At 41.5% G+C, this 15,908-nt stretch overlaps 1 protein-coding gene across 2 annotated transcripts in view; it reads right to left on the reverse strand.

The window, feature by feature from the left end:
• Positions 1-15,908, reverse strand: part of sned1 (sushi, nidogen and EGF-like domains 1) — a 31,734-nt gene that overhangs the window by 12,578 nt on the left and 3,248 nt on the right. For both annotated transcript variants that reach the window (XR_014274681.1, XM_082524071.1), the window contains exons 2-15: positions 10,114-10,401; positions 9,226-9,366; positions 8,926-9,088; positions 7,775-7,900; positions 7,420-7,533; positions 6,735-6,848; positions 6,109-6,222; positions 4,292-4,339; positions 4,094-4,201; positions 2,662-2,754; positions 1,770-1,901; positions 1,354-1,473; positions 907-1,023; positions 78-221 (exon numbers count right to left, since the gene is read on the reverse strand). Coding sequence is in view for 1 of the 2 variants with exons in the window: in XM_082524071.1 (XP_082380197.1) it covers positions 78-221; positions 907-1,023; positions 1,354-1,473; positions 1,770-1,901; positions 2,662-2,754; positions 4,094-4,201; positions 4,292-4,339; positions 6,109-6,222; positions 6,735-6,848; positions 7,420-7,533; positions 7,775-7,900; positions 8,926-9,088; positions 9,226-9,366; positions 10,114-10,401 (1,822 nt within the window). In the remaining variant the exon portion in view is untranslated. The remainder of the gene's footprint in view (positions 1-77; positions 222-906; positions 1,024-1,353; positions 1,474-1,769; positions 1,902-2,661; positions 2,755-4,093; positions 4,202-4,291; positions 4,340-6,108; positions 6,223-6,734; positions 6,849-7,419; positions 7,534-7,774; positions 7,901-8,925; positions 9,089-9,225; positions 9,367-10,113; positions 10,402-15,908) is intronic.

The following is a 15,908-nucleotide window of genomic DNA, read 5'->3' on the forward strand; positions in this document are numbered from 1 at the left end:
CAATCAGCTAAGGTCAACATTGTATAAACACCAGCATCAGACTGGCATTGCTGTGTGGTGACATACGGTCTCCCTACCTGCAGAGGTATGCACCGCGCTCCTGTTTATTTCACAGTGCCTGCCGCTGTAGGCATCGGTGCATTCACACTTGTACTTTCCTATGTAGTGAAAACACGTCCCACCATTCAGACAGGGGCTGGAGGCACAGGGGTCCGGCTTCCCTGGAACAAAACATCCACATAATAAAACAGAACTTGAAGCTTTTTCATGGTAACATGAATTAATCCCATTTAATCCCTTTGACGTGTAAACTTACACGCTAAGGATGTCGTAGTGAGAGCAGACAGCTTATAAGTCTATAAGCAAGACTGAGAGTCGAAGCAGAGGTTTGGATTTTGAAGAGTTTGTCATCTCGTTCCTCCTGACGTTTACACCAGGGGGAAAATGACGCCAAGGCCACCTGGAAATACCCTCATACCCTCAGTGGACAGTCCACCACTCACTACCATTAAAAAAATGCTATTTTTTTTTAGTTACCTTAACTTTAGCTTATTAAAGATTTGATGGATTTCCGGCTCCTACTCGATGATCTGATATTGGCATGTAGATGTCTCCAGGACTGGACTTCAGTTAAACGTGTGACATTTTGGGCCTTATAACCGAAATTAAATTAAAATGAACTGAACATACTTCAAATATATTTTACTGGTGATACTTCTGCACTTTTCCTTAAGCAGTATTACAATGGTTAGACTTTAAACTGACTTGCTCGGTTTAAAAGACACTTAAACAGATGTATTAGTGACAAGGTTATCTGATGAAAGGACTGCCGTGTATTTCTGTACCTGCTTTCACGTAAATTTGAGAGTTAAAGTTTGTAAATTACAGTGGAAGGTTGGCACCCACCCACTTCGCAGTGTTTTCCTGTGAACCTGTAAGGACACACACATCGGTAACTGTCAGCCTCTTCCTTACAGGAGCCTCCGTTGCGACAGGGCCCAGAAGCACAGGTATTGAGTCTAACTGGAAGGAGACAGGGAAAAGGGAATCCTTGAAGCAGAGACCACTCCAGCTTTTAATCACACAAAATAAACCTGTTCCAGTACATTGCAATTCAAATCATAATTCAGGAAAATAGCTCATAACTCAGCCATAAGTACAAATTATCTTAAGCCTTTCAGCGCTGCAATATTTCAAGCAGCATTACGAGTAATGGCATGTTTCCTGGTGCTTTAAAGCTGCATTTGGGTTTGAGCCCGCAGTAATAACGCACAAACCTAAAGGATGTTTTTGTCACGGTGCTTCATGAATTCACACACAAGCATTCCTTTTTAAAAAAAGAGATGGTACTACCTTTCTCACAGTTCTTCCCCCAGTATCCGTACTTGCACTCGCAGGTGTAGCCTCCGTCAAGCTCATAGCAGTAGCCGCCATTCAGACAGGGAGAGGAATCGCAGACCGATTCGGGCTGTACTGAAAAACACACACCGAGACTTGACTGTGTTCCACTGCGCTGGGAAAACTTTATTCAAGCACATGGGTTCGGTCCAGATTTAAAAGGAAACACAGATTATTTGTCATTTTATGACTGGATCAATTATAAAATCTCATAAGCGCCTCCAATAACAGCATCAATCATCTATAAATTTCTCCCCACGTCGTAAATACAACCGTTTCTTTTAAAGTGAATAAAAAATGTGTTTTGTTGCAATAGCAACCAGCTGCTCGCGCACTAACACTGCTGTTGGGTTGGTGCCTGAGCCTCTTACCATAGGGGTAAAAGTCTTTGTGGTCCAGCTCCACTCTCGTCTGACATGTGCACAGGTACGCTCCTCCGTACTCCAAACACGGATTTCCATCAGGACACGATCTGCCGTTACTGCATGGCATCTGGGTCACTTCTGAGGGAGAGAGGGGTTAAAAAGTGTTTGAAAAATGACTTCTGCTTCATTTCTATGAGACTCAAGAACCAAGAGAACCAAGAACAAGGCAAGGAAATCCCCAGAAAATCAGAACATTTGATCATGCATAAAAGAAACATAAAAACAGCATGTTTGAATAAAAAAGACATACTGATTAGGGTGAAGGGCTGCACATTAAAAAACAGAATTAAAACATGTCCCACATGGTGCTGACTTAAAGAACAATAAACTTCATAATTTGAAGGATGTATTAGATTTATTAGAACAGACAATCTGCCAGCTAAATTCCAGTGGACAAAGACATTTTTAAAAACTATTCTCCTAACTAAAATCTCACAGCTAGTGATACTCACTAGCTGTGGGTAAAAACACATAAACATAGCAGAGATTAAATGTGTTTTTCAGCCCATAAAATTTCACGCATATATCTCCCATACAGGTTACGAGGGATAAAAACAATACAACCAAATTTCGATCCAACTGCATGTGCAATATTTTGCATACAAAATGTGCTGTAGAAGAAGAAATCAGAATAAAAAGCTGTACTTGAGTAATCTTTAGAGTTTCCACCACTCACCCTTTACATGCTCTCATCCTTTGCCACTGGGCATTTTACGATTAACTGCACTAGTGTGGGGAAACCACGGGGGGTCCTTTCTGGATATACCCTGCTTCTGTGATCTTTAAGTAATCGAAGGTCTTTTATGACACCTGATAGGGTTAAACATATCATACCCACCGAACTGACAGTAGAGCCCCGTATAGCCTGAAGGGCACTCACAGGTCCCGTTGATGTCCACACAGACGCCACCATTCTGGCAAAGACACTCGTCTGCAAACACACAGAGAGAAGGAGAGGGAGTCAAAGCTGGAAAGTTTGCTCCAGCTGCTTAAAAGCATGCACTTAAAAGAAGTTTTCAGTGTTGGCCCAAGTGTAAACATAGACAGAAGGTATAAATGGTCAACATGTGCACCATATGCTTGCATATGTGCACCAAGTGTCTTTCATCTGCTATACTGTAAACTAAGTATTGATTCGCTGTCATTTCTCTTTCCCTAATCTTTTCCAAAAAAGCTCACAGCAGCAGAAGATTAGCAGTCAGCGCGCTGCACATCCGCTCTGTACAAATTGTAAGAATGTTTGTGTTTTCCTCTCCTTCCTAATTGCAGCAGTGGATCAAAGCACGCGGCCGTATCGCGGCTAAACCGCTCCACTTTGAAGTCCCGGGAGCTCGGTGGAGGGTATTATTTTTCTGATGATATGGAGCATATTTTGTGACCAAAACTTAAGGCCCCGAGGGCAATTAATGGATTGTTAATTTTGCAAGAGCCACTTTCATTGGCCACCTGTGCGGCCCAGGCGCTTTGATCTGGGAGCCTGATTAGGCACTTCTGCGTCCCACTACTTTCTCTTCCTTGGAGGATCGTGCTCCTTTTTCCGCTGTGCCTTCCAAGTGAGCCAGGCAGGAAAGTATTTGGGAGATTTAAGAGAGCCTATATAAGCACTGATAGTTATTTCAGCTCAAGGGTGAGAAGTAGCATGCATTTGCAATGGCTCAAATGCTGTTAAAGAGCCTTTCAGTGGGTGAAATAAAGCCTCGCAACAACTGCTATCAGTCGGTGTCAGCAGCCTCTCCTGGGAGATTGAATTAGCTTTGCTGCTGTTCTTCTTCCCTAAAACAAAATGACTTAATATGCATTTATAAAAGAAGCATTAGGCGGGGTTTTACATATTTTGTGATTAAGCTGGTTATGCAAGCAGCAGCTGTGCCTGAAGCAACAGGAGTGGTGCAACTTGCAGGGAAGCAAGTAGCGGTGCGGAAGGATATTTCAGCAGCTCTGTGTGCAGAAATGGCCTGAATACCATAGAGCAGCTTTGACTCATAAAGAGGCCGTTTTAAGTCTAGACAAAGCACTTCCTCTTGTTGGTAAACTAATAAAATGTGCTATAAAACAATTATTCACAACATCAAGCGACTGGTTCCCGTAATAAACTGGGCGAGGCCGTGTCAGTTTTGATAATTACAATAATCCATCATCACAGCAGCCTCTTCCAGGGCAGGGATCCAAATTCCTGTGGGATAGCACAGCTCCTCTTCAAATACCCCAGTCTGCCTCTCTACCTGCCCAGCTGCCTGCAGTGAGCATCAGCCGGGCCAGCTGCACAATACCTTCACAGTTGTCACCGTAGAAGCCTGGAGCACACGTGCAGTTGTAGATTCCCGAGCTGGTGTATTCACAGATCTGGTTCTTCTTGCAGTCCAGCTCTTCACACGAGGCTGGAGATGAAAAAACGTGAAACGCTGTGATGTGAATAATATGAGAAAACGTTTTGCCAAAGCTTTAACTGGAGCTGCGCTTGCTTTTACCTGTCTGGTTTTCTGCCTCGGTGGGGTTGACCTGAACTGGTAGCAGCTCTGAGAGGGGGAGACAGGAATGCCCTTTAAAAGGTGGTTCATTCAAGCAGATATAATTCCTCACCTACCGCCTACCTCACTCTGAAATGAGCGTATAGGACAACTCCAGTACGTTTGGCATGAATGAAATGTCATAACAGCCAGCATTATAGCTATATTATACATTAGAACTATATCTTTCACCAGATTTTATTTATTTATATTTATTCTTTTTAATTTTCTGGCACTTTTCAGGGTTCTGGATGCAGGGGCAACAGTTTAAGCAGAGATGCCCAGACCTCCCACACCGCCTCCTTCAGTTCTTCTGGGGGCTTTGAGGGGACAGTAAGACTACAAGGGTGTTATTTAAAAGTCAGGCCATTTCCATCATCTTGCTAGAGTGTGATGGGTCTTTCCCATAGGAAGCATCTTTGTCAGATGCTGAACTAGTGGTTCCTTTCGATGTGGAGGAGCGACTCTGAGCTACTGCTTAGTGATTGGGCTCTGGACCCTATTTCAATATTTAAGAAATTTTAAAATCTTTATGAAGATTCACACACATGCAGGTACCTGATTTTACTTTAGTGAGTTTTTTAAGCACATAATAATGTCATGTTTAGTTTAACTGTAGCTTAGTCGCCGTTACCCTTTACATCCTTGGATAAAACATAAAAAAATAATGCTGATTTTTCCTGCATTTTAGAATTGTTGTTAAGAAAATTTCATAAAGGGATCACAGATTCAGCACCACCATATTCAAGTGGAAAACATCTTAAAATTTGAGATAAACAGATGCTGATCAGATGTCTGCGCAATGCAGTGTCACGGCAAAACATGAAATGGACACGCCGGTCCACTGTGTCTAATTGCACACTTTGCCTCTCCAAAGTGTGAAAAGGACACACATGCAGAAGTTTCAGAAAGTTGCAGAAAGCTACAGTACCAGCAGAGGGAGATATTTTATTTCAAGCCAACATAAAAATAATCACAGTAAAATATGTCTGTGTAGGCTCTCAGTCATCCAGGTCACAGCAATCCAAGGATCTGGACATTATTACATGACAATCTATGGGGACTGACTCATTTTAGAGCCTCTAGTGGACATTAGTGGAACTGCAAGTTTTTTGGCACTTGATACCGGGTTTACTTTTCAGCTCTCGATGTTGCTGCTGGAGTTTGTGGAAATGAGGAGGATGGACAAATAAATACAGCGGTGACCTCATCACAGGGAAACTAACCTTCATACTCCGTTAAATAACTGGCACACTTTTCTCCTTCATGATTAGGGATGTTTTATCATACTTTCACATATCCTTTTTGAACACAGCTGTCAGCAAACACATTGCCTTCTCAGTATTTAGGGTCACAAGTGATATTTCTGGATGTAAAAATCCATGACCAGAATCTCAATTACAAACAAACTGCTGAGCTCTTTAAACAGACCCAAACACTAGAGTTTCTCATAGCTGAGCTTTAAAAAAAAAACCGTAACCCTGTCTGTTATTTAAGGCTATATTTACTCTTGTCAAGATTTATGTCTATTAAGGCACATTTGTTTGACTTCATCAAATAAACTGTGTGATAAAGAACGATGAAAATATTTGCTGTGGCAATAGAATGAAATTCCTAATGTTGGAACACTGGAGAAGCAGCTCAGCTACAAACACTCCAAAAGACCTAAAAATGTTCCCCCTTTGTGCTCGACCCACTTGGATAAATGCCACGTAACGGAAAGCTAAACAGGAAGGTTATGTCAAGAACTTCTTCTCTGAACACGCTCTTCTGCTCACCTGTCTCACAGAGTGTCCCAGTGAAAGCAGCGGGGCACGTGCAGGTGAAGTTGTTCACCCGGTCGATGCACTCCCCTCCATTCAGACAGGGCTGCGACTCACACTCGTCTATGTCTGCAGGATTAACAAAAGCCACTTAATTAGACACGAGAGCTTTATCTGCTGTTGAGTCATTAAGATTTATTAATCGTCAGGGGGAAAAACGAGACATTATTGAGTAAGACGCTCTGCTGGATTAGGAGCACTGAGCTTCCCTCCGGAAAGCGTACAGTTTCACTGACCAGGTGTGTGGGATTAACAATAATCTGGTCTCATGTACAAACAAGAACTCATGAGCTGTGCTGAGCTCGATTATTAAATCCACCATTAGATTCAAGTTTCATTAACAATTAAAGAGAACTAGTAAAAAAAGGTTTTTGGTTTGGAGGCCGACGTGACTTTGGTGAACTTTCTCCCCCCCACAAAAAAAACCAGTTGGTTTGCAAATCCATTCAACCGTAACCCATTTGTCTAGGTAGACTGGGAAGCTCTTTGGAAAGAAGCATCTGCCAAAAGACTCAGTTTGATGTAGAAAGCAGCAGAAAATATTTCCTCTGGAGAATGATGCCTACTTTCCCCCCGCTCACCTGTCTCACACAGGACACCAGTGTAACCCGGCTCACACACACAGGTGAAAGCGCCAGCGCCTCGTACACACGTCGCGTTGTTGAAGCACGGCCTGTCTTTGCACTCGTCAATGTCTGCAACACACACACGAGCGTGCGCACATACACACACATGTAGAGAAACAGAGAGACACGCTCATGGAATATTTACTCAGCTGATTAATATATCCGCCACACTGTTCCCCTCACTCTCCAAGTATGTGCTGCTGGCTGCGAAAGGTATTAAAAGAGGTCTGATACATCTCCACAGGCTGGACTGTGGGAAGAAGCACAGAAGCTCCAGAGAGGCTGGACCAAGATATCCTAAAAAAACAAAACCCCTCAACCTTTTCTGTGGTGAAAATGCTAAACTGGAGCAATTACAGTGCGGCACTCCACAGTTCACACACGGTTTGAAATAAGCAGTTTTCAGCTTTTCTGCTTTGTAGCAAATAAACAAACCACAGACATCACACAAAACTTTTTCTGTGATAGCATGACATATGAAATATGTATTACTTAAATTAACTGCATTTCTTCCAGATCAATAGGAGAAATTTTAAATAAAAAATATATTTCCATTTAAGTTAAAAGTACATTTTTAAAGTTGCAAATATGAATGATCAACTGGAAAAGATACCACTTTATGGTAATGTGTCAGTTTTACCTGTTTCACAAAGAATCCCAGTGTAACCAGGTGGACACTGACACATGAAACTATTAATCTGGTCTTTACAGGTCCCTCCGTTCTGGCAAGGCTGTGAGGCACACTCATTGACATCTACAGTGACAGGAACACAAAACACAGAGGAGATAGCATGACATTTTTAATTTGAGAGAATCCTCTTGTCAGGGTCAAGTAATGAGAAGAAACTGATACAGGTATTAAGGAATTATCCAGGTGTCCCTTCGGTGAGGCAGAGAAAATCTGCTGACATTAATTTTCCTCATCTCAGGTAGTCAGGAAGTCATTCACAATGTGCAGAGCGACAGAACAGGAAGCAGTGTGAACCATAACTCACCGATTTGGCATCTTCGACCGGTGAAGCCAGCCAAGCAGGAGCAAGTGAAGGAGGGGTTGCCTTTAATACAGTCATCGATGCACTGGCCTCCGTTCAGGCATGGGCGGAGGTGTGGGCACACTGACGCTGCAGAAGGAGGTCGATGGAACTGTTTAGTTAATCTTTTGTAAGTTTAGTGTTAAAATCTGGCTGTATTAGAAAACGACTTTAACCCAAGAGGAATCACGATGATGAGCCTTGTGTAAAAACTAGTGTAAAACTTTATTAATTATGCTAAACTTACCTTAGATTCAATTTAACAATGACAGGATTTGTTTTAGATCTGTTTTTTAGATCTGGGTAGGTGGCATTATGCTTTTCCTTGTTTTTTTTTAATCATATATATGTACTGTTCCAGTCTTGTGTCATATTAAACATAAACCAAAGTTTGAAATAAAGAGGTCAGAGTATGTGCAGTAATCCCTGTGAGCACAGAGCTCAGGCTTCAGACTCTGAACACTCAGTTTTAAAACATTTTTTTTAACTCTTGGATCTGTATGATGTCATGTATTGTGAAAGAGTTCAGTTTCTGAGATGTAGCCAAAAAACAAAGAGCTAAAAAGGAAGCCAAACATTATGTAAAAACAGCTTTGTTTTAGGCAGTGGCTTAGCTGGGGGACACGGTAACGATAAAGATAAAGATAAAGAAGGATTATTGTTTTACCTATAAATCATGCAAAGCAACTCTAGTAAGGTTCTTCATAAAAATAAGGAGGTGGAAATGATCACTGTGTCTGTTTATTATACCTAAATCTCTGCTTTACTTGTGAGGTCTACCTGTTTAGATGGTGTCCGGCACCAGTGCTATTACTTATCCAGGCCTTGCTCTAAGTTTATGCTGTGTTAGGGAAAATAATCTAACATCTACATTTACCACATTCTAGTCTCTTTTATTTAAAAAGAAAAGAAGCTAAATGGTTTGTTCCAGACTAGGACACTGAACTAAAGGGCTGCACCAAAGTCCAATATAAGACAAATAAGGATTATTTTGAGCTATGAATCATGCAAATCTGAGTCCAAGAACATTAAAATGAAGGTAAAATGAGCACAGTAGCTTTCCTTAAGACAACAAAGTGGATTTGAAGAACTAATCCCCAAAGACCAGCACTTACCAGAGTTATTGCAGCTTCCCACTTCTACATTTGCGTCATCTATGCGGAAGACCCATCTGCCCGGGAAGCCCACATTGGTGGTTCCCTCAACATTTACGACATCAGCTGTGCGAGAGCCAGGGATGTTGAAATAGCGCTTGCCATCACCAGCGTTAAAACCTGCCTGGGAAGAGGCAGACATAATAAAGAAAAGAAAAAAGAAAAGAAAAGAAAAAAAGCTGAATTACAGTTTAGATTAATGCTGTCGGAGAGCGTATCACACCGGAGGTACAACGTCTGCAGATAAACATGTGACCTTACCTGTGCTGCAATCCCGCCTAGCCCAATGAGGTTTCCTCCGCTGCTGGCATGCATGCCTGTGGTCCAAGTGATGTTATTGTATTGGAATATAGTGAAGGAAAGCTCTCCGTCTGTAATGAGCACCACTTGGAAAGTATTCACCTGCAGAGAAGAGAAACAGGCTCAGATAAATGGCTTCCTGATTTCTAGGAAATTCTGTAAGAATCAGAATCCTCAAGGTGATGATTTACTCAGGCCATTCATATAAAACTACTCTGTAAGACTCAAGAAACCAAACTATATCCCTGGTTAAGAGTCACTTATCTAGACCCTAAAGACACTTTAAAGAGGGCTAGTTCTGTTTTTCCTTATACTCTGCCATGTATCTCCTGTTCCATTGTTGGATGATCATATTAAACATGGTCAAGGTTTCAAAAATGAGGTCAGTGTATGCAAAAGCAATTGCTGTGAACTAAAAGCTCAGACTTCAGACTGCTCTAAACACTCAGCTCATAAAAGACTGTAGATAAAAGATGAAACAAAGAGCAGAAGTGCCTTCAATCTGCATTCTTGCTAATGGGCAGCAGGAGGTGGCTCGTCTCTATACAAGCTTTCAGCTAATTGTTTTTCTACTTTTGGATCTTTAAGATGCAACCACATTAGTCCCACAAACCTGCTGTTCAAACTTTCTGTTTTTGAGGGGCAACCAATCAAAACTTGCCCCTTAAACATTATTTCTAAACCTTTTTCTGGCACAAACCATTCCAGAAGACAAAATAAATTCATGCTGATTGTATTCATTTGAATGCAGATTTAAAATAAATAAATAAATAGAATTGGAAATGAGCATGATAGGCCCTCATTGTACTGCGTCTACATGGTTGCAGGATGTTAAATGAGAATTCATACTGGTGTTTGAGAGTTTCCTCCAAAGAAGGTGACTTGATGCCATGTAGAGATGTGGACCCACGTTGCATTGAAGTTGGGGAACTCTGAAAAGTACGTCCTGACATCACCCGAAGCCTTCCTGAGGATCACAGGATCCTGGCTCTCTCTGTAGAAGACTGTCCCGGCTCGACGGTTGTCCACATCAGCCCAGAACGGCGCCACGACCCTTCTGTCTCCAGCGATTGGAAAAGCTACAGGTGTGAACTGCGACACCTCTCTCAGGAAGGACACAAGGCCATTGTTGTTAACCTGAGACGGAGGAACAGCTGGAGTTAAATCAGTAATAAACTGATAGATTTACATATCAGATTTAACCACTGTGAATTCTTTGGAGGACTTGGTGGGGTTAGCGTGCTGAGGAAGAGCTGGAGGGAGCATTTCTGACCTCACAAAATAAACAGCAGCATGGGGTGGTGAAAGTTCCCATAACGGATGTTTGCACTTTCGTGTAGCGAACAGACACTACTTTTATTTCAAATAACGACGGCAGCTGAAAAAACCCAGTTTCTGCTGATCACACACCTGCAAAGTCATCACAGCAGGAAGAACTTCACGATCTGTAAATCCATACATTTGCCCGCAGCAAAATAACCAGGTAAACGAATCTGTCCCCTGTGAGAAATGTGCATGGATGTTCTACTGCATGGCAGAATATAAGCTTCTTAAAATATGTAAAGTAATGAATTAATCACTTGATTAACTGATTGGGAAGTCATCAGATATTACATCAAGAGTCACACTAATAATCAGGAAAAATATATATTTATTGGTTTATTTCTGGATTTTCTTTCTTTTATATCGTTACAATCGAAACAGCTGGACTTCTAGAGGCCAAAAACAGGATCATTTATTTATTAAAAACTAAGTTTCCTTAGAGTTGCCCAGGAGAACCTACAGAGAGGACATTACATACCTAACCTGACACGTGTCAAAAAGAGCAGAGACAGTGACGCTCTTCACAGACCGCTTTGAAAGGAGAAAGCCTCATGACACAGTCAGAGCAGAGAGCAGAGGGCACAGTTAACTCTTCTGTGGTATACACGTTTAGTTGGTCTCCAGCTGCATTGGAAATAACATTAATATCAGAACTTTGTTCTGCTAAATTATCCATAATGTTGTTATATATATGTATGTATGTATGTTTGCTTGGTGCTCAGCTCAAAGTTCAAACTTTAACCCTGGAACCAAGAATGAGACAGGCCACTGAAACTAGTTCTCAGAAATTCAGGTGGACACGTTTTTATAAAATTTGTTGTTACAAATTATTATAAAGTTTGGATGAGAAATTTGCACAAAAGCTGCAATCTGCCCATTCTTCGTGGTCACCTTTTTGAATACACACAATCACATACACATTCAGCTTTCCTCTGAGCTGTCCTCTTTTCAATTAAGCAACATGACTGTCATTAGGTCTTTCAATTGTAGCCACAAAAACACCTGGGATAATAGCTAGGATACTCTCCTCCTGAAGGGACACTGCAATAAGAAAGTGAGAAAATTAAGCATAATTTAGGAAGGAGTCTACCTGTGCAGACTTTGTGCATAAAAAAGAGTGGATCTGAAACCCAACTATTCATTAAATGACATAATACAAATGGGTCACAGTGTTCACCAGCTGGGGTTCAGAAAAGATAATTGCACCCACACAAAATGAAACTGGTGCTTTCCAGCAGTAACCTCTGTGGGGATCAGCCCACATAAGAGCACATAATTTTACAATTTATTAATTGTTGTTCTTTTTAAAAAAAAAAAAAAAAATTAAAATAAACCACTGTTCCCAGTATAATTCATGTTCTCCTGATTCCTGAAAAATGAAATTTTTCTTGGACATTAGGAAAGGTTAGGAGTTGTGTTGAACTAGTGAACCCAATCCCTGAATATTCAGTCTTCCAATCCTTGTCTATATGTAGGATCATGGTTCTCAAACTAGTGGTCCACAAAGTAATTATCTATAAGTCCATCATTTTGCTGTTCCAAACTGGGAGCACTGTAGCTCTTAAAGCATCATATTGTATCTGGATTTGTGCTTGCTAGCTAGCTGGTGAGCATGGACAAACATTTGAGTCAGTCTTCATGATCAAGTGATGCCAAACCCAAACCAGCTAAGTGGAATTATGAGAGCATCCTTGTAAATGTTCCCTGGCTTCGAAAGTATAAGAACCACTGATGTAAGGCTATTTGGCCAGCGGTAGGGGTGAAGGGACGGTCTGGGCAGAGTTCAGGAAAAACTTTTTCAAATCCCGATGTTGACAGGTACGATTAAACCTGAGTGGAGAGGAAAGTTCTGCGGGATAAAGGGCTGAATCCGTGTGAAAGGCTTTCATTCATGCATTATTTCTGTGCACCCACAGCATGAGATTCTTCCCTTCATAGCACCAACCCTGTTTCCGCTAAACTCTGGCGTGAACTTTACCTCTCTTTTAACATTCAGGCCGAGCTGCATATGACAGTGACAAAGCAACGTCAGATGGCTCAGCTCTGCTCCACGCATGTATGAAAACCATAATTTGAAGGACTTTGCTGTAAAAACAGCAGAGGAAGTTTTGTTTGGCACAGCACGGGGGCTCAGTTAATTGCCCGACCACAGCCTTCCCCTCTGCACCAGGGTGATGTGGTGAGAATGTGGCCAATGTGTGGGGGGGAACATTGGAGCGAGTGCAGGGGCAGGGCCCGGAGGTCAGCCAGAGCGCCATCCGATACTGGGAGAAAAACAAGAGAGAGGGCACAGCGCTAAAGGAATGGAAGGACGCACATGAATTACAAACCTTGCACACCCACATGCCCACTAATGAGAGACCTGTGGTGGCAGCGGTCTGGAAGTGAATCATCTTACAGCAGAATTAGTGTAGGAAGTCATGAACACTAAATAGAGTGTATATTCTAATACTGGAATATGTTTAATCACCTAATCGAATCTCTTGTAGCATCTGGAACGGCTTAAAGAAGTGTATTTATACTTCTTTGGGTTTTTTTTAATGCTACTTTAATATGAAAATGACCTCAGAGGAATAAAAATGAACTTGGGACCCTATTGCTTTGCATCATATCGCATTATTTTCCTGTGCTTGCGTTTTCTAACTAGATTGTACCAAACCGGAGAAGGATGTTCCTACATCACACTCGTGGGAGAGTGAATGGGTTCAAAGCCAGTGCCATGTGTTGCGCTGTAACGTGACCAAGGTCAGAGTCAGACCGAAGAGTGGTGCGATCATTCAACCTTGTAAGAAGCATCTCTCGCCCCATATTTCTTACTCTCACTCTGAACGGTGCCACTTCTTTCTGCTTCTTCCTAACGCTCTTGTTATTTTTTGGGAATTCTTTGCCGGATACATCCAGGATTTTGCTTGGGTGGTTTTCTTTAGAGCTGAGCAATTTATGTAGTAAAATAAACTTTCATCTGGCTTAAGTCAAGCCAAAGCAAACCCCTAAATGAAAAAGGTGCCCATGGATCGGCTCAGGAAAACATTAGTTTTCCTTGTCAGAAACGGAGGTTTCACAGCTACAACCCTGTCCAATTATTTGACGAGACCAGAGGAAGTGACTGCAGTCTACAGTCTGTGCACTTGGCCTGTAACTCCTTAGCCCCGGCTCACCTTATGCTACAAAGAGTTTAGAGCGAGGCAATAAATCCTGTCGACAACTGCAGGGAAGCACTGAAATGCTTTCACAGAACGGGTGAAGTGGAGGGTTGGTGTAATATATACGTAAAGGCACTCAAATAAAGTCTTAATTTGTCAGTCATACAGTTAAAAGTGCAAGAGCTTAAAATGACTTCTATCAAGGACCTCATTTGTCATCTACAGGTTACAATCAAGCAGCAATCTCTTGGGTTGAAAAACGAAGCCATAAATTGCAACTCCATGAGTGCCCACTTGAGGCTGACTCCAAAAGTGACCCAGTCCCCATAGACTTCCATGTTAAAATGTCTAATTTTGTGGCAATTTTGTTCCCATCCTGGGAAACATAAAGGTTTCATTGTTCTCCCTCTTCTACATTGGGCTTTTTTAAAATACTAGATACTGGAGTTAGTCACTTCTGTTGGCAACATAACCAAAAATGATGGCAACCAAAACACCAGGATTAAAGTTTCAAAATGCAGAGTCCAAAATCAGCTGCTGACTTGACACTTTGTGAAATATCCCACCTTCAGTCTTTTTTTCTTCACATTCTGCCACATACAAAACCAAACAGAATACCAGCACTGCTAAATATTCTTCTAACAAAAATCAATTACTGAGGAAGACCATACACAGTATAAGAGATGGATGTAGCTTTACAACTGCATTCTTTTTAATGGCCTCCAGGGGCTGATACCTGTGGCTGGAAAAAGATTCCAGTCCTCTAGAAGTCTATGGGATAATGTCCCTCAGCCCTGACCTCAATAAACACTTTCCTTTGAGTTTATGGCCTCATTCACTTATTTCGGGTCCATCCAACCACCCATTTTCTCCCACTTATCCAATTCAGGGTCGCTGAGGGCCTTTACCAGATGTTAATGGTCAAAAGTCACAAGTCTACTGTGGGGATTCATATTGAGTCGTGCTAAATGGAACATAAAGTCTGTTTTGTAAATTTTGGCCATTCTGTGTCAGAAAGGACGATAATCCAGAAACAGATTAAAACATTGTTAGCCAATGAGTGCGCGGGTCAGAGCCCTGTGTCGCTCGTCACATTCATCTTGCCTGTGGGCAAAGTAAATGTGTTTCGCAATGAGTCGTCATCAGTGCAAACTATCAATAATCTCTCACTGTTAGAAGATTTTTAGGTTTGACACTTTTATTCATGATGTGGTTTGTGCTTATAATGCTTTTGTAGACAGTTAAAAAAATGAATGTGATCAATATATACATGTATACGATTCTTTAGTGTACTGTAACATTTTAACGCATTACTTTTTGTATTTTGATGACTTTTTCATGATGATTAAATAAATCTATATTTTTATGATTGCTTCCTGTCATGACGTTTTTCGTGAGGGCCACCATAAGATTGATTGTGCTCTATGTTTCTTGGTGTTTGGACCTCACCCGTTTTTTTGTGCGTGTAGTAGATTTTTTTTTTTTTACATTGCTTTAATGCAACGTGTTTGTCTCCACACAAAAAAATATTAAGAGTCAGTATTTTTTGGGGGCACTTGACACGTGTACGAGTTGGAGTCGAATCTGTTGCTTTGTATGTACTGCCAAAGAAAAAGCCTACATTTCGTTCTTACATACAGAACTGTATTGTTTTATCCTGAGTGCTGGGAACACCCAGGCCAGGCATTCATCGGGCAATCACCACCACACACTTGACCTTTGTGTAGTGCATGTGCAAGAGCACGCAGGCATTGCTCAGTCATCACGAATAAAAGTCCCGAATCTCAGAAAGAATCACTGTGGCCATAACTAAGCAAATACGAGATGCTTGACTTCTTCCATCAACAAAACTAACAAAAGTTTTTCCTCATGAGCTGAGATTGATTAACATTGTTGGGACATTCCTACACACACCGGTGAACAGTGGGGCATTTCATTTATTTTTGGGTCATGCATTACCTGTGAACAAATAAATACTCCAGCTTTGCTGTAGCTGAAGTACTCCCATTGTGAGTAAGTGTTAGTTTTAGAGACATTTCCCTTAAACTGCTTCAAAGTGGCATCAGCCTCCTCCGCTAACTCTCTGCAACAAAGAGAAGAAGTGTATTCCCAAAAGCCCGATTCTTTAAAAGAGCATCATTCACTTGAACACTTTAAGATGTTTTTAAGTATGTGCAG

This window comes from Aulonocara stuartgranti, assembly GCF_965226115.1.
Source record: "Aulonocara stuartgranti genome assembly, chromosome: 23".
In the NCBI taxonomy this organism is placed as follows: domain Eukaryota; kingdom Metazoa; phylum Chordata; class Actinopteri; order Cichliformes; family Cichlidae; genus Aulonocara; species Aulonocara stuartgranti.